A 23,428-nucleotide genomic window follows, 5' to 3' on the forward strand; every position below is an offset into this window, starting at 1 on the left:
AGGCAACACTGTTTCTTGCCTGTTCAGTCACTGTCATCCCATGAACAATATAAGAATGGGATGGTGGCATGGAGACCTCTTTCATTTCCTCCAGGCCATAGCTGAGGCACATAGTAGGAGGTTTGCAATGTTTCTGCCTATCCACACTTACTGTGTGGATAAATTTAGGACTTCATTCTCTAGGGCACCTTTAACCAGTGCTGAATTAACCAGAGAAAAAAAAAGTCCCCAGTCTCCTTGCTCAGTCTGCCTTCCTATGACAGGGGCAAGCTTTCATGCCTGGTGCAAGCACCAGCCTGCCCCCCCTGTCTACAGGTCAGCCACCCTCCTCTCTCACCTGCCATGCCTTGATGTAATAATATTGATGTAATAATTAAGTGGGAGGCTGTCCATTATACACCCCGATATTAGGGGGGCTATCTGCGACTCCGTTCCATCCCTACGCCACAGCCCAAGCCTCCTGGATGGCATCTCAGGCAGTCAACTTAACCGTCCCCTTCACCCATTAACTGTGGCCCCTTCCCTGGGACCTTCAGCTTTCCTTCAAGTCCTGGCCCCATCTCAGGCCCGACAGGACCCTGAGCTTCTTTGCTCTATATGGATATCCCTCGCTGTGGGCCCCTGGGCCTTTTGACCCCTGTCTGGGTCTTGGCCCCAGCATTGACCGGTCAAGTCCCATTGGTTAGATCTAAGCACTCAGGGATTGGGGTCCCCCATTCCCAGCTCAGGTGCTTCAAGAAGCTTACCTGGCCTTCCCTGGATTAGGTGGAACATAACTCACCCAGAGGTGAGGGCTGGGGTTAAGGCATCCCTACCCACCTTTCACTGGGGTGGTAACTGGCATGGTATTTTCTGGGGGCTCCCACACCACTGGGAGTCCCACCAGACCACCTACTCCTGGCAGGGTGCAGTTTTAGGTCGTGCCCATGACCAGACCTTCCTCCTCCTACCTGCAAGATGTTCCCATGCAGAACTCAGCCAGATAATATTTCTTGCCTGGTTCCCAGCAGTAAACTGATCTCGTTTATATAGGCAGCCAGAGTTCTAAAATGGCTGACATAATCAAACACCTGCTCCACCTCCAAGCTTACATGTGACCTCCACCCCCATCTGAGAGGACCAGTAGAGTCCTGGCTCCTGTCCACACCCCCTCTCACTATCCCTGCAGCAGCAAGTCACAGCTGTGCATGTCTGAGACAGCATTAAGCTTTAACCTTTGACTGCTCTGAAACTGCTCTAACTTTATGATGACATAAGGTTCCATAGGTTTAAACTGTTTTAAAGGTAACCTGTATGTAACAGCATGCATAAGTAACAACATGGTATAGACTCACTACAGCATTTTTCCTCATTTTCAGTCCTACCCCTTTTTTTGGGATTATACTTTAGGTTTTGTTAGTTTGGAAGCATGTTCTTCAGCATATTAAAATAAACAAAATTAAGAGCAGTCAAAAATAGTGTCAAAATATTTTTCTCAAAGACAAATGGTGAAACTTAAGTCTATTTTTTTCTTACAGTATGTTACTGTTTAAAATGACCATTTCATAGTCCACTAATTTAGTTTGTGAATCAGTGAAGTTATATGAAACTTGTCTTACACAATGACCGTATGCAAAGATTACATTTTTCACTTGTGTTATTGATGTTTCTTTAGGTATTCTGGTGCGAACGCTAAGGCAGTTGATGACTAATGGTCTATTCAGTTATAGAAGAAAACAACCCATTTTTTTCATAAATATAATCATGTGCTGAATAGTTGATTAAAATTAATACTTTCCTCCAGGCGGTTGCATTAATATTAGTTAGGAGTGAAATGGGCTGCTTTCCAGATATGATGCCTACTGTTTAAGCTACTACTCCCCTTCTTATAGTGCTTTACTTGCCAATAACTTGTAATTTAAATAAACTTGAGACAGCTTGTCATAAGCGATTGTGAAATAATTGTCTGTGGGTCAAAATAGTATTCCCAAGCAAAAAAGTTTTATTATCATAATTTACAAGTAAATCTTTAGAAAATAATTTTGTAGAAGGAGTTCATAATATTGCTTGCAAGAGTTCTCCTGATCAAGCATGTTGTGTCATTGCACATACATTATTGTGTTGTGCTCCAAAGGATGATATTTTTTCATAACTGAATCAGCAGCTCCTAACTGTCATCATGGAGAACTAATTTTTGTACATTTTTTTTATGCTTTATTTTCTTTTGGAATTCAGCATATCATGACACCATAAAACCAAAGATTAATAACTATCTCTAATTGTCCTTTTTAGATAAATGCTGTGTCACTATTTCTTCTCTACCTGGTTGAAATGATTTCCTCAGGACTGCAGATTATCTACAACACAGATGAGGTACTAACTGGTTTCTGTTATTAGTAAAGTATATACTGAAAGTTTCTCTTGGCTCTTACTTAAATTTTGAACTCCAAACATGACTTGTTTCTGTATTTGTTGTTGGTCACTTGTTTTTAATGACTATCATTAAATAAGCTGGCTACATAATGAGTGGTAAAACATTACAGCTACAAAGAATACATAGAACTTGATTAGACAAACTTTTATAACATTAAGGAATATCAAGGAGCCATAACAGTTGAAAGCTACCAGGTTCTTCTGGGATAGATACCTTCCAGTCATGCAATTCTGATCTTTCACCAGTGTCAGTGGCTTGAAAGCAAATTAAGATTTGAATGTCCTGTTTATTTGTTTTTGAATCACTGTTGCCTCAATCAGTGATAACAAGAGTTGCATGTATCAAAGAAACCCTGTTGCGTCCCCACAGTGGCTCCTTTAATGTGTTTCATTTCACCATGTGACCTCCCCCTACCCCCGATTGAGGGGGGGGGGGCCACTGGCCCGGCTATTTGACACTAATATCCTGGGAAGTGAAAACCATAGCATATTTAAAACCTCTGCCAATGGGAGGAAGAGGGACAGGGGGAAGCTAGTGGCAAAATTAAAAAGGAGCCACTGCAGGGGGCACTTCTGATGTGATTTACAGAGATTCCTACCTATTGTGAACCACAGATCAATTACAACAGTGAAGTTTTATCCTGTTGTGAGAGTAGCTCTAATACCAGTTGCAAAAACATCCTTTCATCTGTCTGTCTTGCTTGTAGACTAGGAGTTTTGCACAGGATAACATGTCCAAACATGAGCCATGTGCAAAAGGAAGTGTTTCAAGCTCTGTAAAGGATGTTTACAGAGATGATCTCACCCATCTCTGAAATCTAATTGTGTTATGGATGATGGGAGGAAGAAGTAGAAATTGCTAATGTTGGTGCTTTATGATGGTAATTTAAACATTTTTATCAATGTGGATGAAGTCAGTAGTTCTAATTATACTTCTGAAACAATTTAGGTTTAATAAAAACACCTAGTAGTTTCATTAGTATAGCTGTGTATTTGTCAGGCTTCACAACTCACATAGAACACAGGTAGGTCTTTACATTAACTAATGTGACACAGTTAAGAGATCTTGAAGTTGCATGGACAGTTTGCTAAAAACATCACCTCAGTGTTCAGCAGCTGTCCAGGGCAAACACAATGTTAGGCATTAGTAAGAAGGGATTTGTAAATGACTTGGAAAGTATTATTGTGACCCTTTTTATAAATGTATGGTCCGTTCATGCCTTGAATACTGCCTGTAGTTTTGGTACCTCCTTCCCAACTCCCCCCCCCCCCAAGACAAAACAAAACAAAACAAAAAACCCCAAGGATACAGGACAGCTAGAAAATAGGGCTGTATGAAACGGCACCGTTCTGTTTCGCCTTGAGTTTTGAGGTTTCGATGGAACAGTGTTTCGTATCAAATTTCATTTCTATTCAAAACAGCTGTTCTGTTTTGCTTCATTGAAACAGTGAGGCTGTTTCAATGTTTCGCTAGTTTCCCTAACTCCCAGCTGGGCTGATTTCCTTTCCACAATCTGAGGTAGCTGGGGATGGGAACTCAGCCCAGCTGAACTGACTTCCCATCCCCAACACTATGGTAGAAACGTTTTGACTTTCGAAATGTTTCGACTAGCCTCATTTTGTTTCAAGGCTGTTTCAAAGCCCTTTGCTTAGTTTCGATTGTGCTGTTTCAACCTCAAAATGAGTCTAAACAGTGTTGAAACAAAACAGCCGGTGAAATTTCACACAGTTGTACTAGAAAGGATACAGAGGAGGGCAACAGGAATGAATTGGGCATGGAGAAGCTTCTGCATGAAGAGAGACTAAATAGACAGGACTTCTCCTTTTATGAAAGAGATGCTTGAGGGGAGAAATAATAGAGGTTTACAAAGATTAAATCATGCAGAGAAAGCAAATAGGTACTTAACTATTTGGTATCTCTTGAAATTTGAGAATGAAAGGACATAACGTGAAACTATTGGGTAGTATGTTTAAAACTGACAGAGTTTATTTATTTGCAATAGCATGCAATTTAACTTGTGGAACTCATTGCCACAAGATGTTGTGGAGGTTGATCATTTAACACAGGTTAAAACAGGAATGAACAAAATCACAAAGAAAAGGTCTATCAGTACATATTAAATATAGGAGGTAGGGATGCAACCTCCGAGTCTGAACTTACTAAACCTCTGAATTCTGGAAGCTACAGAGGGAGAAGACCAAAGAGTGGAAAATTCTTTACGCTGTATTTTTTCACATTTAACATGCATCCTTTTTCACAACAAAAACAATTTGTGGAAATTAGGATGCACATTATATGAGAGAGAAACAGATTTCCCACGAGTCTGGAAAGCTGGCAGTGGAGACTCGAGTGATAATGGTTAACTTTGCCACTTTCCCCCACCACCAAGTTTCCAGACCTGTGGAGCCCCATGTCCAGATGATATGACCCAGTATCCTGAATAAAGTCTCTGTGCAGGGTCAGTCCACAGCCACACCCCACACATGGTCTTGGACTTGGCACACTGGCTGGGAACTGATGTGTCAGGTTTGGGAGCCAGCATGTGCCATGGTCCTGGTATAGTTCCCATCTGGCCTGCAAGACTAACAGCTGGCTTGTCTTCCTAGCTTCTGCTACTCAGTTCCTCTGTAAAAAGATTTTTTTCCCCGTTAATGCTTTTCAAAAACAGTGCATAGTATATACAGGAGCACGTTAGCTGCAAGAAAGAATGTTATACCTTTGTAACGGAGCCAGGAACTCCCTGTTATTTTAAGGATGGCAAACAGCTGCAGGGAGTCCCAGGTTCTGAGAGATGCTTACCAGGAGCCAGGAAAGGTTGGTCAGTAAGAGATAGATAGGTTGCAGGCACCCAGCACAGGATAAGTGGTTCAGCAATGAGGCAGCAGGGCAGAGGCCAGAGTGGCAGAGTGCCAGTTGCAATTCTGGTAGCGCAGCAATAGTAGTGCAGGCCAGAGCTCAGCCTGGAGAAGAGGGATACTATTATAACAGTTATGCCAGTTTGTGAACCTAATGGAGGAGCCCTGCAGCTGGCCACAGGAAGGCACATGACTCTCAGGGGGGTGGCTTAGTGGATATATAAGCCTAAGGTTTAGTCTAGGGAGGTAGTCTGGCCCTGCAGGCTGAAGGGGAAATTGCTCTTGAGCAGAGAGGCTGCAGAGGCCTGCCAGGCTGACTCCTGAGTTGATGGGGGGTACTGCACGTAAGACAGATGGCTTGCAAGGGAAAATGACCAGGGTAGGGACAGGTTTGGGTTGCACCACCAAGGAGCTGAGATTTATGTTTGGACCCAGTTTGGGGCAGTTTGTTATAGCCCACAGGCTGATTTTGTTTATAGTTTAGACTGCTGGTTTGGGCTGGGATTGGCAGGGGAAGAAGGAGGTCCCATTTGGATGCCTAAGAGCATGAGAACATTTGAAGACTTGGTGGGGCAAATCTGGACCTGCAAGGGGATTGGCAGGGCCTGAGTGGAGTGACCCCTGAGCCCAGGAAATGGCTGTATCTTGGACTGAGGCTGAGGACCCACTGCAACACTTAAAGACACAGAGGCCTGAAAGGGCCAGATCATGGGCTGGGGCTGAGGGTCCATCTAGACAATTAACCACTAACACCTGTGAGGCATGAGCATGGCTGTAGAGGAGGTCAGAGACCACAAAATTGACCTTTAAGGCCCATGGTATGCTGGTGCATTGATCAACACCAGACAAAAAGTTGCTGTGGGGTCCTGAGCAGGATCCTTTTTCTGAAGTTAAGCAGCTACTTGTAGTAAGGTATGGCAGGAAAGAGGGTATAAGGCAGAATAGGGAACCAGAGCAAAGCAGGGTCTATATGGCCAGTGGGGGTGTTACTAGAGTGCCTGGAGACCTACTTCTGCTACAGATCTGTTCACTCTTCTGCACCCAGTCTAGTCCACTGCATTAGACGGGATTAGATGGACCTATTGTCTGTGCTGGTAAATGGTAGTTCTTACGAATAGCTAATACTTTTAAAACACTCTTCTCCAGAGTTTATTTCCTTTCTCTCATTTCACATAGGTTTTATGTGAAATCTAAACCTATAACTTTTCTTTTTTTCAAAAACTCATTCTTTCCTGAAGAACTCTGGTGGACATTAATCAAATAAAATATGTATTCCAGGAAGTTGAATGGAAATGTAAAATTATGTAATTTTTGGTGTATTATATTGAAGGTAGCAGACAGTTTACAACTTAAGAGCAGGCTACTTTTCCCATTGATGTGATCCATAATTTGCTGATAATAACTCTCTCTTAAAGTAATAAACCCTTTTCATATATACATTGTTTCAGGAGCTTTATTTTTGTTTGGCTTATTGGGTCTGATCTTATAGTTGGGAAAAAAAATGCAAAAACATAATAAAATTTGAATTATACATTTTACTTATTAACAGTTCCTCTTGTTTGTTAGATAGCTGGCCCTGGTTGTCTCTGTTTAAAAATTGCAAATTCTCTGATTTAAACCCCCGAAAATCCATTTTTCCACAAGTAAAATGAAACGCCTCTCTCTCTCTCACTCTCTCTCATATTTGTATATGTATGTGTAGGTGTGTATATATGTATATGTATGTATCAGTGGAACACAAAGTTTTATTGATATATTTACAATTTTAAAGCAGTTTGGAAACCTACCAGTGCATCAATCATTATAATAAAATAAACTCTAAATACATATATTTTCTGTTAGATTTTGTGGCTTTTTTATTATGGAAAATCAGAGCTCCCCTGACCCCTTCACTCACCAGAACATGAGTCCAGCTGTGGCTGTCCCCCCACTGCTTCGTGGCATTGAGCAGCCCTGATGCAGCGCCCATGCTGATGCCCCTTACTTCCAAGCCACAGCCCACCTTGCCTACTGGTTCCCCTTGCTCCTGACCCTCTGCCTCTTCCCCCCAGACCTCCAATGTATGAGGAAGAGGGTGGATGTGTGGGGATAGAGGGGTGTGGGAACAGGTGACATGTGGGTGGGGAACACAGGCCACGTGTGGGGGCAGGGAGGTAAAGTGCCCCCCAGGTTTATGTCCGCACAGTGGGGGAAAGGCTGTAGCCTGGTCACACCGGCTCTGGGCAGGAGTTGCTTCTGCGGCCCAGAGGGGAGGACCCAGCATGGGAGACAGCACCATACCACCATGGCCACTAAGGTGAGGCACCCGTTGCCCACCTGCTGTCTCTCACCTTGGTGGCCATGGCAGCGCAGCGCTCCCTCCCACACCAGGTCCTACCCCCTGGGCCACAGAGACAGGTCCTGCCCAGAGCTGGTCAAGCTGAGCTGTAGCCCCATGCCCAGCTGTGGGTGCAGAGATCTTGGGAGGACCTCCCTCCTTACCCCTAAATGCATTGCCTGTGGCCTTCCCCACCATAGATTTACCTTCAGGGAGACATGGGAGCTACTTTCCACTGCTGTTCTTGTTGCCATGTTCATGTGTTCACAGGCACATGTACACATGGGGCCCCCTGCATCCTGCTCCCCGCAGCCCCTTGCAAACTGGATGGCTGCCAGCCTGGAAGGGGAAATCCAGTTTCTTGGGTTTTTCTTTTTTAAAGGAGAAAAACCGTTTCTTCCCTGTGATTTTTCTCCAAGGAGAAAAATCTGTGCCTTTCTGCAGCAAATGGACAGCCTGGATCCCTGGTGATTATACACAAGCATCTTAAATTCTGTTTTTCTGGTAGTAGGTAAGTGCTTAGTTAACAACTTAAACTTCTATTTTTATAATTGTCGCAGAAACGGACTATGGCAAAAAATCTCAAGTTCATTTTTGTTACTTTATTTTTTTCAAATATCATTGTAGCACTGAAATGAACTGTGCTTACCACGTAGTCATGTTATTATGTTCTGGTTATAACTACCATTCTTGCCAACCTCTGTGTGTTTGTGCCTGTGCTTACAAGGCAAAATTTTGTAAAATACTGGATATTTGGTTAGCTTGTGTAGATATGCCTGCCTTGGATCAGGGCCTCTCTCCTTGCCCTTTCTGGAAAGCACCTTATTCTCCCAATGCAGTCACCCACCACAACTTGATGAAAAACTAGGTAGAATTCTGGCTAGGAGGAAGCCGTGTTCTCCAGTAGGGCAGACTCTCAGCTAAACTTTCATATTCCTATGTTGCCCGATAGCAAGATCCTTATGGGGTCCAAATTGGGAGCTCCTCCACCCCTGCACTTTCATCTCAGGCCTCTGTGTTAAACTAGCTCCAGTTGTTAAGTCTTCACAGCTGGAGGCTCTGAACAGCATCTTCCAGCGTTACTATCTGGTATCTCCTGTAGTTCATCTGTTATCAAAAAAAAGAAATGTAGCCATCTTAACTGCCTCACACCCTCCTTTAGTGTGCCTCTGTTGCATCTGATGGGAGTTCTTACCATTTTTGGCTTTCTTTTTGTGTTGTCCCTGGGCTTGTCCAGCCTATCGGCACCAGTCCTTATAGTTTCATAGTTTCTAGGGTTGGAAGGGACCTGAGCAGATCATCTAGTCCGACCCCCTGCCATGGCAGGAAAGAATACTGGGGTCAAATGACCCCAGCAAGATGTTCATCTAACCTCCTCTTAAAAACCCCCAGGGTAGGAGCCTGCATCACTTCTCTAGGAAGTTGGTTCCAGACCTAGCCGCCCTGACCATGAAGTAGTGCCTCCTGATATCTAACCTAAACCTACCCTCTGCCAGCTTGTGACCGTTATTCCTGGTCACTCCTGGCGGTGCTCGGGGGAACAATGACTCCCCCAATGCCTGCTGATCCCCCCTGACTAGTTTATAACAGGCCACAAGACCCCCCCCCCCAGCCTTCTCTTTTGGAGGCTGAACAGGTTCAGGTCCTGTAGCCTCTCCTCATAGGGCCTGCCCTGCAGTCCCCTGATCATACGAGTGGCCCTCCTCTGGACCCCCTCCATGCTGTCGACATCCCTCTTCAAGTGTGGCGCCCAGAACTGGACGCAGTACTCCAGCTGCGGCCTGACCAGTGCCGCATAGAGGGGGAGGATCACCTCCTTGGACCTGCTCGAGATGCATCTGTGGATGCATGCCAAGGTGCGGTTGGCCTAACTGCCTCCCCACGTTCATCTTGGAGTCAATGATGACCCCCAGATCCTTTTCCGCCTCCGTGTTGACAAGAGGGGAGTTCCCTAACCCGTAGGTATGGTGCCGGTTGTTCCTCCCGAGGTGCATCACCTTGCATCTGTCTGTGTTGAAACCCATCCTATTCTCATCCGCCCACCCTTGTAACCTGTCTAGGTCTGATTGTAGCCTGTTGCATCCTTCCAGTATGCCCACATCCCCCCACATCTTAGTGTCATCAGCAAATTTGAACAGGGTGCTTTTTACCCCCTTGTCCAAATCACTGATGAAGATGTTGAATAGTGCGGGCCCGAAGGACCGAGCCCTGCGGAACCCCACTGCCCACGTCCTTCCAGGTTGAGAAGGACCCATCCGCTACCACCCTCTGGGTGCGGCCCTCCAGCCAGTTGGCGACCCATTTGACTGTGTGGGTGTCTACACCACAGCCCCCCCAGTTTCTTAATGAGAACAGGGTGAAAGACAGTGTCAAAAGCCTTCCAGAAGTCCAAGAAGACTATATCCACTGCTATCCCTGCATCTAATGATCTGGTGATCTGATTGTAAAAGGCCACCAGGTTGGTCTGACAGGACCTGCCACTGATGAACCCGTGTTGGTTGCCCCTAAGCATGCAGTCCCCTGCTGGCCCCTCCTGGATGTGTGCCAGAATAATTTTCTCAAACAGCTCGCCTAGGATCGAAGGTAAGACTAATCGGCCTATAGTTTCCCAGGTCCTCCTTCCTGCCTTTTTTGAAGATGGGAACCACGTTGGCCCTCTTCCAGTCCTCCAGTACCTCTCCAGAGCACCACGAGTGCTCGTGAAGCCGTGCCAGGGGACTTGCAGTGACCTCGGCCAGTTCCTTTAGAACTCTAGGGTGGAGATCATCCGGACTGGCTGACTTGAATACGTCCAAGCCCTCCAGAAGCTCCCTAACTAAATCCTCGCTAACCCATGGCCCAGGTGTGCCTCCCCGGGGCCCGAGGGGGGTCCAGCAGGGAGGTGGCTGTTCTGGTCCCTACTTAGGAGGACGGAGGCAAAGAAATCGTTAAACATGTTAGCTTTGCCATCTGGTGTGACGACCAAATTTCCCAACGCGTCCTGCAAGGGCCCCACATTACCCGGGACCTTCTTTTTACCCCCTATGTATTTAAAAAAAGGACTTCTTATTGTCCTTAATCTGGGAAGCTAGTCCCAGTTCCATCTCTGCCTTGGCCTTCCTAACTACCCCCCTCCTTCCCCGAGCAACTACAGAATAGTCCTCCCTGGTGATGACCCCTTCTTTCCATTGGGTGTAAGCCTCCTTTTTAGCAAAGAGACATTCCTGGATGCTTTTGGTGAGCCATGGAGGCTTGTGTGATCTCCTGCTCCCTTTGATCCTCGTTGGGATTACCTTCCTTTGGGCTTGGAGGATCGTCTCCTTAAGGAGCGACCACTCTCCTTGGACACCTGGCTCCCCTCCCCTCCGGGACCTCAGCGCTTCTCCAACTATCCTCCTTAGCTCGTTGAAGTTTGCCCTCCTAAAATCTAGGGCCACTGCCTTACTGCATGCCTTTGCCACCTTGCGCTGGATGGTGAATTCCAGCAGGTGATGATCGCTGTCACCCATGTGGTCGAGCACCCGCAGCCCCCTCACCAGGTCATCACCCGTGACTAGCGGTAGGTCCAAAAAGGCATCTCCCCTGGTGGGGCTGTGCATCTCCTGGGTTAGATGGAGGTCCTGCACTCTGTCCAAGAACCTATATCTTCCTTGCCCTCCAGCTGTGTCTCATTCCTCCAATTTGAAGGTGAGTTGCCTGAGGTGAACTGGGGTAAGTTTTCCCTCATCTGGGACCCTAAAACCCATGGAATGCAGTGTGCTGGCTGGGACAGTTCTGGACAGGGCCTCTCTCACCAGCAGTCCCTGAGTCCTGGTGGGACTATACTGAGGTTGCTGGAGGATGCAGAGGGGCAGTCAGGAAGCCAAGGCAGAGATGGAACTGGGACTAGCTACCTGGATCAAGGACAACAAGTAGTCCTTTTTTAAATACATAGGGAGCAAAAAGAAAGTACCGGGTAACATGAGGCCCCTGCAAGACACACTAGGAAATCTGGTCGTCATACCAGACAACAAAGCTAACCTATTTAACGACTTCTTTGCCTCCATTTTCCTGAGCAGGGACCAGAACTGTCACCCCCCCCGGGCCCCCCCTCAGACCCCAGGGGAAGCGCATCTATGCCAAAGGTCAGTGAGGATCTAGTTAGGGAACTTCTGGAGGGACTGGATGTATTTAAATCAGCTGGTCCTGATGATCTCCACCCCAGAGTGCTGAGGGAATTAGCTGAGGTCATTGCGGGATGCCTGGCACGGGTTTACGAGCACTCATGGTGCTCTGGTGTGGCGCCAGAGGACTGGAAGAGGGTCAATGTTCTTCCCATCTTCAAAAAAGGGAGGAAGGAGCACCCGGGAAACTATAGACCAGTTAGTCTTACCTCGATCCTAGGCAAGCTGTTTGAGAAAATTATTCTGACGCATATCCAGGAGGGGCCAGTAGGGGACTGCATGCTTAGGGGCAACCAACAAGGGTTCATCAATGGCAAGTCCTGTCAGGCCAACATGGTGGCCTTTTATGATCAGATCACCAAATCATTAGATGCAGGGGTAGCAGTGGACATAGTCTTCCTGGACTTCCGGAAGGCTTTCGACACTGACTCTCACCCCGTTCTCATTAAGAAACTGGGGGACTGTGGTGTCGACACCCACACGGTCAAATGGGTCACCAACTGGCTGGAGGGCCGCACCCAGAGAGTGGTGGTGGATGGGTCCTTCTCAACCTGGAAGGGCATGGGCAGCGGGGTTACACAGGGCTCTGTCCTCGGGCCCACACTGTTCAACATCTTCATCAGTGACTTGGATGAGGGGGTAAAAAGCACCCTGTTCAAATTTGCTGGTGACACTAAGATGTGGGGGGATGTGGGCACACTAGATCATGGGTTGGCAGTGTGGGAAGGCAGTCAGGAAGTCCAACCACACCTTGTCATGCATCCACAGATGCATCTCAAACAGGTCCAAGGAGGTGATACTCACCCTCTGTGCGGTCCTGGTCAGGCTGCAGCTGGAGTACTATGTCCAGTTCTGGGCAGTGCATTTCAGGAGGGATGTGGACAACATGGAGAGGGTCCAGAGGAGGGTCACTCGCATGGTCAGGGGGCAGCAGGGCAGGGCCTATGAGGAGAGGCTACAGGACCCAAACCTGTTCAGCCTCCACAAGAGAAGGCTGAGGGGGGATCTAGTGGCCTGTTACAAACTAGTCAGAGGGGACCAGCAAGCATTGGGGGAGTCCCTGTTCCCCTGAGCACTACCAGGAGTGTCTAGAAATAATGGTGTCAAGCTGGCAGAGGATAAATTCAGATTAGACATCAGGAGGCTACTTCACTGTCAGGGCGGCTAGGATCTGGAACCAACTTCTAAGAGAAGTGGTGCTGGTTCCTACCTTGGGGGTCTTTAAGACAAGGCTAGACAATCACCTTGCTGGGGTTGTTTGACCCCAGTACTGTTTTCTGCCAGGACAGGGGGTTGGACTTGATGATCTGCTCAGGTCCCTCCCTTCTTAGTTTATTTTACTAATATGGTATGTGTAGTCTCTAGGTAAAGGTAACATCAAGGTGTATTAGCCTTATTGTCCTTATGCTTATATACCTTATGGTATTTGATGTGAAATATATTTGTACAGTTTGAATAGGGCCAGGATTGCACAGGATGATGACAACTTTCAAGTATTAAGCAGTGAGTTTCTTCGGCACTTAGGGTGGCTGAAAAACAGTAGTAGCTTAGAATGAGCATTTGATTTAAATTGTTTACTGTCTCCCTTGAATTTTCATTCTAAAAGAAGAATCTGTCATTTCTGAGCACTTGACCAGACTAGGGCATGATCCTTGTAGCTGCAGATTCTCCTCTGCAAAGAGCTGGCAAGGCCTGAGCAAGATAGATAGGTCTGAGGCACCACAAGCAAAGGAACTGTCCTCTGGTAGTACATCTTCCCTGGTTCTTAGTGGTCAAGCACCAAAGAACAGAGAGGTGTTGGGTAGAAGGGCACTCCAAAGGTGTGGGGGCAGTCCCAAGATGAACCTAGATTGCATCTGGGGCCTGGGCATTACGCTAGTGTTTAATTTTCTGTGAATTTTTTTGTGCAATTATACTAATGATTACAGTGCACGATATGTTCATGCTTCTTTGGTAACCCTGCTAAAATTTCCATTATCTGTTGACTTGCGTAATGTAAAGTTTAAGTCTCTGGAATGGCATGTGTCCGTCTGTGCAGAGCACTCTGATTGGTTGTTTCAGTCAGCATTGTGATTGGCTGCTGAGACAACCAATCAGAGTGCTTATAAAGCATTACAGACAGATGAAGGCTTTTATTATATTAGATTCTGAAATTATTTCATAACTAATTAAAATTCTTGCAGACTTTCTATCTTTCTTTATGATTTAACATGCACACCACACTGTGTGCCTTTTTGTAAGTAAAACAGATGCAGTAAACTGGAGACTGCCTTTAAACACTAAAATTACATTTGTGATTGAGTAAAGTTTTATTAATATAGTCTATGTAATTACGCAGCATTGGTGGACTCTTATGTTAGAAGAAAAATAAATCGGATGTATACCAGCCAAAAATCTGAATCTGACTGTCTTATGGGTTTGTTTTGGGATTTTTTGTTTTATTTTATTTTTTTCTGGGGCACAGTTTAGTGCAAATTATACTAACGTTCTTAAACTTTAAGGCAGTAAACAGTGCGAAACTAAAATGTCATAACACTTGTGACTAGTGCCTTCTGGCAGTGTCAAATGGTAGCTAAAATTATGAATTTATCATTGTACTTGAAAAGCAGGCATAGAACTGTCTAGTGGATTAGGAAGCAATCTATCCTGATTGGGTTTTATAAAAGATATGTCTAGACATGCATAATTAGAATGGGTTGGCTGTTGTGTTGCTACCAATCAGATTGTCAAGTAATATGATGTTGCTTTTAACTCAGCCTCTAGGCTTTTTTTCAGAACTGCTGATCTTAATAGGTTTGTTTGGTTTTTATATAACTAATAATGTCTTGTATTGGAAGTAAACTTCTATCTCTGTGTCTTTCTATTTGGGATAAGAGAGGAAACTAGTAAAAATGTCATCAGTCATCTTTTTAATCCACTTTAAGTTATGATGGTTTATTGGAAGGCAAGTAGACACGTAGGTTACAGGAGTTTCTTCATCTTTAATATATTAATATTACCTTGGTTTATCTGCCAAGTATAAAGAATATTAAAAACCAAAGCATTATGGTTGTGGCTTACAAAATATTTCCATGATATGACTTTTTAAAATGATGGTAGTCAGAACGGCTGCCTAATTATATATACTGTCCTTTTCTCAGTACTATCATATTTACTCAAATATAAGACTAGATTTTTTTCCCTCAATCAGCATGCGGGGAAAAAGCTCCTTATCTTGTATTTGAATACAAGAAAACCTCATTAAATGTATTTCTATCATTAAACTGCTGCCAAAAGCAGCATGTGCTCAGTGAAGGAAACCAACTATGAAGCTAATTAAATGCAGCCAATACTGAGCATCATTATAAAACATATGGCCTATATCGGGCAACCTTACTAATGGGAATTGGTCACAAGGATAGATAATGCAGCTCATCTGAATAAGATGTATGGTAGCACCCATTGTGCCCGGTACCCCTCGGTGCTGATTCTTTTTAAAGTTATGTTGAGCTACTACATTGAATGTATTCTGACTTCTTCACTCCCACTGCTGAGCTTTTTCCTTTCTTTCCCTTTTCAAAATATTTCTGTTTCTTCACCAGCCTTAAATGTTTGGGAAACATTGCCAAATAGGGCCCAGAACAGTTCACTGAGAATTCCTCTCTCACTTCCTCTCACATCCTGTTGCATAGGATTATTGTGGCCCCACCCTCCATGAGATGGATCCAGACCATGTTGCTCTGGTCCTCATCTGCATATAAATTTTTGGATGATCCCAGGACTCATGATGAGACCATCCCATTCCAATCATGAGTGGGGGGCCTAATTGGGGAGGGTGGTGTCTGGAGTACACACACGTACTGAGTAGTGCTGAGCTGTGGGATCACCATTGTTTGAAATGCTGTTGACTTAGCTGGGGCCCAGTCCAATGAATTATATGGCAAATCATGAGCCTTTTGGCTTTGGATTAATATCATGCATAGTTTGTACGGTATTTAAGTGTGTTTATGGAGAACCGTATGCTAAAACTTTCAGCAGTTTAAAAAAACCTGATGCATTGTTTCTGCATTAATTAAATCTATGGCTTTATTAGAGGTCTGATTCTTTTGAGGCTAGTGTTTTCAAATTTGCTTTTCACTTCCATATGCTCAGGCAGAGCAGGGTCTGACAGTAAGGAGGGGGGAAGGGGCCGTAGGGGGACTTATTTCCTTGCAGTGGGATAGGAACACATTTAAGGCAAACTTCCAATAATTAGTGTCTATACTTAGAAAATTATAACAAATGTTATAAACTTTCTGTATGTAGAATCTGGTTATTCTGGGGATCATTGTTGATTCAAGATCATCTTATATTCATGTAAATACAGCACTTGTTTCCATATGCTTCTGATAGAAAACCCCTTCTATAATGTGTAGATTCTCAACTTTTTTAATAACCAGTAGCACATGCAACCCTGCAGACATCCAATAGCAACATCTGATATTTCATCCTCATCTCTGGATTCATGAGATTTATCCACAACCAAGTTAAAGATTGGTTTACTTAGTTAGAATATGTATGGTGATAAATACTTTTCTTACCCTCTGTAGGAATTTCTAAAGGTTCCTTGTTAGTAATAAAATAGCCTCGCAGTTGAGAAACCTATATGCTCAAGGTGACAAAATTGTGCTCCTTGTCTTCCACATTTCCTTGCATGTGATTTTTTTGTTCCCTATGATGAAGTAACATTCTGCTGAACCCTATACCTGAATCAGATTTGTTTCCTTCCTCTTGTTATCTTTTACGTATTCTGATTCCTGTCAGTGAAAAAGGCAGTTAGATGGCAGTTACAGAATACTTTTAATCAACAAGAGATTTCTCCTGATTGCTTCCTCTTCACTGGATCTAAGGCAGTATAATGATAGAGAGAAAGTCTCTTCCAAGAAAATTTGCAGAGTTATGATTTAACATTTGATTCAGTTACTAAGCTAAGTTGTATATTTGTAACTGATGCATTTTTGGAGCTATCTAATACCGTTTTTCATTACGATTTTTTTTTCTTGTTATTATCATGTGGGCTAATTCTAAGCTTAAATTGTTGAATTCAGAAATGTATTACACTGAGACTTTTTTTTTTAACTTGTTAATTGGATTTCAGATATAATCCTCAAGTGGGTTCATCCAGTTGAATGATTCAATTTGTAGTAGTAACATGACTTGCCAATAATGGGGTTTGTTCTAAATTTTTAGTTTGTTCTAAACATTCAGAATAGCTTTTTGTCCTTTACAGGTGCATCCAGATGAGTGCGCATGTGCATCTTGCAGCGTCTTAAATCCCTTTGAGATGCTGCAAGACACACGTGCAGGAACAAAAAAAAGTTCTGGTATATTAATGTTTAATAGGCTATCAACCTGGAGATATGCAGTGCTGGGGCAAAATTAGATCCTGGAATACAGGGGTAAAGAAATAAAAAAAACTGCACTGCAGAACAGTGGGGCAAGGCATAGTCCTGGACTGTGCCTGGAAGTAACCTGGGAGTCAGTCCTCAAAGAAAGAGACCCTGGTTTTTGGCCAGAGTGTCTCTGTGGTTCTCCTGCTGCCCCCGGCACTGTCACAGGTAAGTTAGGGATGTGGGGTTGGGGGGTTTATGGGTGTAGGTGGGCATGGGTGGGTGTAAGGAGTGGCAGGGGGATATCAGGGAGGTGTTCAGGAGTGGAGGGGGTTGTCGGGGGCTATGGGGAGTGGCGCGGGGGTGCCAGGGAGTGTTGAGGGTTATGGGGAAATGTCAGGGAGTGGAGGGGGATGTTGGGGCTATGAGGAGCGACAGGTGCTGTCTGTATTAAACAGTAGTTTAATTGTCATGTTGGTATACTTTGCTTTTGTAACTTGTTGTATGTTTAAAGAAAACAATCTAGCATTTACTTCTAAAATGTTTCCGTTTTTCGTAATATGAGGGTTCAAACAGGAAAACCAATCCTTAACCAAGAGAAAGTTTTCTATAAAATAGTACTGTAAAATATATGAATATTTTACTATAAAATTCTATCGGTAGCAAAAGGTTTTCTCTCAACTACAGCAAATAGAACTCTTTACAAAACTGACCTATTTTTCTTAAAACCATGATTCTTTAGGTCCACTTTTGAAAATGTCATTTAGCCTGTATTTAGACCATTTGTTTTTAGAGGATAGGGTATACATTAATTGCAGTGAAGCAACACATTACTTATTCTTTCCACCTCAGAGGTAAAAAAGTTGTCTCCATTCCAAGATGGAGGGCTGTAAGTGGTTTATCAATTTTTGGTTCAAATTTAATGAGCTTTCTTTCCCTCTGAATAATATTAGTTATTCAGATCTTATATATATATATATATGTCATTTTCAGTTTGTTTAATTCTTACCACAAAACATATATTAGAACCTACAATAGTTTTAAAATATTTAAATTACTAAGTAGACATGTGAAGCAAGCCATCCAAAATTTAATGATATTACTGTAATCTTTTTGATGATACTAGTTATTCAGCTAAACAAGGGAAAAATTAAGCCAAGACACTAGAGTATTTCAAGCTGTTCACTGAATTAAAAAACTCCAAATGCCATCTGCATATTTCTGCCTCATGGGTTTAAGTTCAGTGGTGAGATCCTAATTAGCAGTGCCTGTTGAAATGTGCTTGTCTTGCTTCTCCCTTCACAATTCCTGAGCAACCTAAGGTTGAGGAGCATCTCACTCAGGGAGTTTCTCACTCTGCCTCAGTGACTTAAGTTTTTAATGGACTAAGAATGTTGTGTCCTTCTAATATTCTTAAAGTACAGGGGGAAACTGGCAACCCTAATCCCCCATCTTTGGTAAAAGCCCTGTTTCAGTGCATTGTCGAGTTCTTTAGTTTATCTCAATGATCTCTGGCCTGCCACTTTAATTAAGGTCAGACATTCTGTAAATCTTATTTTCCTAAACTGGGATTAAAAATGGGGAAGTTATATTTTCACAAGCATTATCCAGTTGGGGAAAACTTCATTCTAGAGGCTCATTATTGATTTATATTCCTGTTTCTCAAGGGATAAGGTCCCACTCCTACCAGAGCTAAGAAGGTTTCTCCTGCATAGCTTAAAACATAGCAGCCATGGAAAGATGTAAAGCTGCCACCTGAAATTCTCTTTGTTCATTCAAAATAATGCTCCCTGGGCTTAGTATACAGGTCTGAGGCTAAGTTTAATTGAGCATGCTTTCAGTCACTTGTTTTACTAAAAAACACTTCTTATCCTGCCTTTATGGATTTGTTGCTTTCTAATCTATCACATGAATGGGAATATGCAGATGTTCCATAAAGGAGAAATGAAGGTTACTTTTAACTGGCATTGTTGGAGATGCAGTTGGCATATTCATACGCCCTGCCTGGCTCCCCTTTTTCCTTAGTCCTAAATATAAGTTATACCTGAGGATGGCTAGAGAGTGAAATTATGACTGAGGGACTAGAGCAGTACACCAACTTTTATTTAAAAGTCTTTCACCTGGAACATCTGGAAGTGGTGAGAGATAAGGCAGGCAGAGGCATGAGAATGCAGTCTAAGCTGTATCCAGCTGGTACATTGCATGGTGACAGTATGCAGAGTGCTCTTGGTATGAATAAGTAATGTTCCTTTTTTTCTCAATATTCCTTCTGCTCGTTATCCTTAATGTATAAAAGAACACCAAGAATAGTTCTTGGATTCCATGTAGCCTCTCTCTTCAGGGTCTATGCAATGTCTTTGACATTTCTTATGTTGTCTAAAGGAGCAATTTGATTGGTTTAGCTGAGAATCATGTGTTACCGATTTAGTTTTTCTTTCCTGTCTTGGAGAATGGAACTGAAACAGTGCTACCGTACTTAAAAGTTCTGGTAGATGGTTGATGTTTAATACGCTATCAACCTGGAGATATTTGTATGTAGGTCTCCTGGCTAGGAGAAAATATTGCACAGAAGGCTGCTTATTGTCAGGTGCTGAAACCGCCAAGCTCATTCCCCAGTTGCATCTGTTTGAGGACTATTATTTGCAAAAATAATTGAGTCCCATCTTTGCATCCATAGCAAAGAAAACTGCAGATAGTTATGCAAATGAATGAATTTGATCAGAGTATCTGTACAGAGGGCTGACCAGCATTGGTATTTTCACTCATCCATCTTGTAATATCCTGTTCTACACTTGTATGATTTGGCTTCGTCAGTTTATCACAGACACCTTTTAATTCTTGTATGAGCCTTTTGACATGAGCTTGGGTTGCAGATATATGACATGATTACTTATAGAGTAGTTTACCCTAGATGTTACTGCCAAGTGAAGGGTGGACATGATAATCCCTCCCAAGCTAATTGCCAACAGCAGGCAATGTTAGAGTGCCTGGCAAATAGCTCCTGGGGGAATTTGTTGGCACTGAGCAAATGGCTGCCCCCAGAATGAAATTTATTAAGGAAGTGCATATACAACACATTCTAGGTAGTAACTTTCCCATGCAATAAAATTGCTGTATGTTTTTCAGGGGGTGACTTTTTACCCTAGGCTTAAGAGATTTAATACAAAAATAGATCAAGGGTGTAGGTTGCAGCTGTGTGAGTCTAAGGACATAGGCAGACAAGGTTCTTTGGGTGAATCTGGTATCTTTTATTAGACCAACTTAAATAGTTGGAAAACAATTTTTAAGCAAGCTTTCGGGTTCAAAAACTCTTTGTCAGGCTAAGGAAGTTTCTGCAGTTGGTGTGTGCTCTTCCTGGATGGAATGAAAAGTAAAGAAGCCAGAGGCTGGGCTGGTATGCATACAAGATAGGCAGTTAGTGAAGATGTAGGTTGAGGAGTCAATGGGTGAGAGACAGGCTGGGTGCGGGGGAGAGAAGGAGGATGAATAGTGGAGAAGTACCTGGGGAGTCGGATGTCAGGCAGGTTATAGCGTGTCATAAATCCAATGTCTACATTTAGTCCATGATTTTTAGTATCTAGGAGGTTGATGAAGTGGAGTTCATAGGTTTGTCTCTGGGAAGTGTTTTGTAAGTTTCCTTTGAGGATCAGGACTCAGAGATTGGAGAGAGAGAGTGGTTTTCTTGTGAGAAACGCCCACCCCACATCTGCTCCAAACTCACATGCCCATACTGAGCAGCAGCAGCAGCCAAGCAGAAGCTGTTACTCAGTGAGGGGGAAAAGCAGCCCCTCTCCCTGCCAGGCCTCTCCCTCACAGCTGCCAGGCCCTTCTTGTTGCAGCTTCCCAGAGCCCACACCTGGGCTGCCCTGTGGCTTCTCTCTGCTGCCATCACCGCTGCCTCCAGCCCGCCCAGCAGGGCAGTGGTGGCAGTGCAGAGGAGCTGCAAGGCAGCCCAGGCACATGCTCCAGGCAGCTGCAGCAAGAAGGGCCCGCAGTGGTGAGGGAAGGGCCGCTTTTCCTCTGCAGTGAGCAGCAGCTTCTGCCTGGCCGCTGCCACTGCTCAACATGGGAGCAAGTGCAGGGCAGGCCAGGGTCAAGGCTGTTCGCACGGGCTCCAGCTCGTCCCCTCCAGCCAGGACGAATCTGGAGTGAGTGCGGGGCAGGCCAGGGGCAGGGCTGGGGCTGTGCACTGCTGGTGGTGAGGAGGAGTTGTAGGGCATATGGGCTCCTAGCTGTTGGGTGTGTGTGGGGGGGGTGCTATTGTTTAACTGTGTGATTAATTGCAACTGTTGGGTTTTTTTAAAACTTGCTATTAATTGCAATTAATTTTTTTAATCATTTCTCAGCACTAATTAAAATATTTCTAAATATTTCTAAACAAATATTTAGAAAATATTTCTAAATATTTCTTACAGCCTGTCAAGCCTGCCACCATATTAGGTTTTCCTTTCTACCATACCATTCCCACACTAGATCTCATATCAATGGAGAGGCTATACTCAGAAACTTATCCATCAAGACTTCTGGAATATTCTGCTCAAAAATGTTTCTCTCTTGTTTCTAGAGCCCCTCACTCCTTGAATTTATCTCCAGACTCCTCTTCCTTGCTCAGATCTACTGTACCCCTAACAATCCTTTATTCATTTAACTTCTTGAAACTTTGCATTTTTAGAGACAAGTAAGGGCTTGATTCTGTGTACACAAACTTGCAGAGAGACAATAGGGCTGATGGGTAGGTAATCAAGTCTGTTGTGTCTCAACTTCCTATACTGCTGTTAACAAGGATGTTATCTCTGGAGACACAAATCTATAGTTTGAGAGCTGAAACTAAGCATCCCAGAGATTGATGCTTAATGGGATCTTCTAGACCAGCAGTTCTGAACTGGGGGTACATGTACCCCCAGGGGGTATTTGAAGCCTTGTCAGTGGGTACATGAAATATATTTCATACATTGTCTAACACAGGTTGAAGGCCCTAAAAAAAAAAGTCTTGACAAATTGCCGGGGTTTTACTGCTGTAAAACACGCCTGCATGTGGAAACCAGATATTCTACTCCTGCTCCATGCCTCAACCTTGCACTGGAAACGTCGTTCTTAGGGGGTACGTGAAGTCTCACTCTGAGACAAAGGGGTACATTAAATGAAAAAGGTTCAGAACCACTGTTCTAGACTGTGCACTGAGTCCAATTGGTTAGAGTGGCTTTCTTTAATCTTTATTAATCTACGGAGGGGCCTCTGGAAGCCCCATAAGATTGGGCCCCTAGTACAGTCCATGACCTGTTGTGACCTATTTCTAAAAAGGTTACATGATTATATTGTCTCAAATAGTATATTATTAGAAGTTATAATCCGTATTCCATGATGATGTCTTTCAGCTTTAACATACCTTAAATTAAACATATTTTTATATGGTTTTTTTTAAGCATCTTAAGAAAAAATTAAAAGTATGATTAAATCAAATCTGATTTAAATTTTTATAAATCCAGTTATTATCTGGAAATAACCAATACCTGACATGGCTCTGGTTGGTGTCATTGACAGTTTTTGTTACTTGGGTTGTACAATCAGCAAGAATCTTGACCTTCCAACATAACTGACTAACAGATTTGGAGAAGCAGGTAAGAATTTTGGGCTGTTACAGAAATGTACATGGTGTAACAGCAAACTATCAGCTAAGGTGAAGATACAAATCTACAAGATGTGTGTGTTGTCATCTCTGCTTTATAGTTCAGAAACGTGGACTACATATGCTAAGCATAGCGAGAGACTGATCAGGTTCCACATGAGATGTCTGCGTAAGATCCTGAAAATAAAGTGAGAAGACAGAATACCAAACACAGAGGTACTGGAGTGCCCAGCACTGACACACTTAGAAACTACTATCAAGAAGAAAAAGGTGGTGATGGCTCAGCCATATCAGGAGAATGGGAGAAGACTGTATCCCAAAGAATATTTTGTACAGTGGGATTCAAGATGGCTCTAAGGTGAGGTCACCCTCTGTGGTGGTTCCACAATGTGTGCAAAAACTATATCAAGTTGTTCAGCGTAACATAGAAAACTGAATAGCTTTCTGTGCACTCCTCCTGATCTGGAGGGAACATCTGGCTTAACATGAAGTGGCTTTGATCTGGAGGATGAAAGCAAAGCAAGAAAGAAGAAAGCAGCATGGTGTAAACTTGGACTCCAACTTAGACAATGTATGCATCTGTGAAACTTTTACCAAGTTGTGTCGCTCTTAGATTTGGCTTGTCAGTCGCAATGGATTCATCAGGCATCTGATTAGACTTCTTTCATGTGCACCTTGATCCAGAAGATTGACAGTTGCCTACTAGGTCAATGCATTGTATGCTCTA

At 43.7% G+C, this 23,428-nt stretch overlaps 1 protein-coding gene across 3 annotated transcripts in view; it reads left to right on the plus strand.

Moving 5' to 3' along the window:
* The window catches only part of PHKB (phosphorylase kinase regulatory subunit beta), a 198,946-nt gene that overhangs the window by 47,490 nt on the left and 128,028 nt on the right, over window positions 1-23,428 (plus strand). For all 3 annotated transcript variants that reach the window (XM_090062024.1, XM_090062022.1, XM_090062023.1), the window contains one exon: window positions 2,272-2,352. In XM_090062024.1, coding sequence (XP_089918150.1) covers window positions 2,272-2,352 — 81 coding nt within the window. The remainder of the gene's footprint in view (window positions 1-2,271; window positions 2,353-23,428) is intronic.

Source organism: Crocodylus siamensis, chromosome 9 (assembly GCF_052110815.1).
Source record: "Crocodylus siamensis isolate JL-2025a chromosome 9, ASM5211081v1, whole genome shotgun sequence".
NCBI lineage: Eukaryota > Metazoa > Chordata > Crocodylia > Crocodylidae > Crocodylus > Crocodylus siamensis.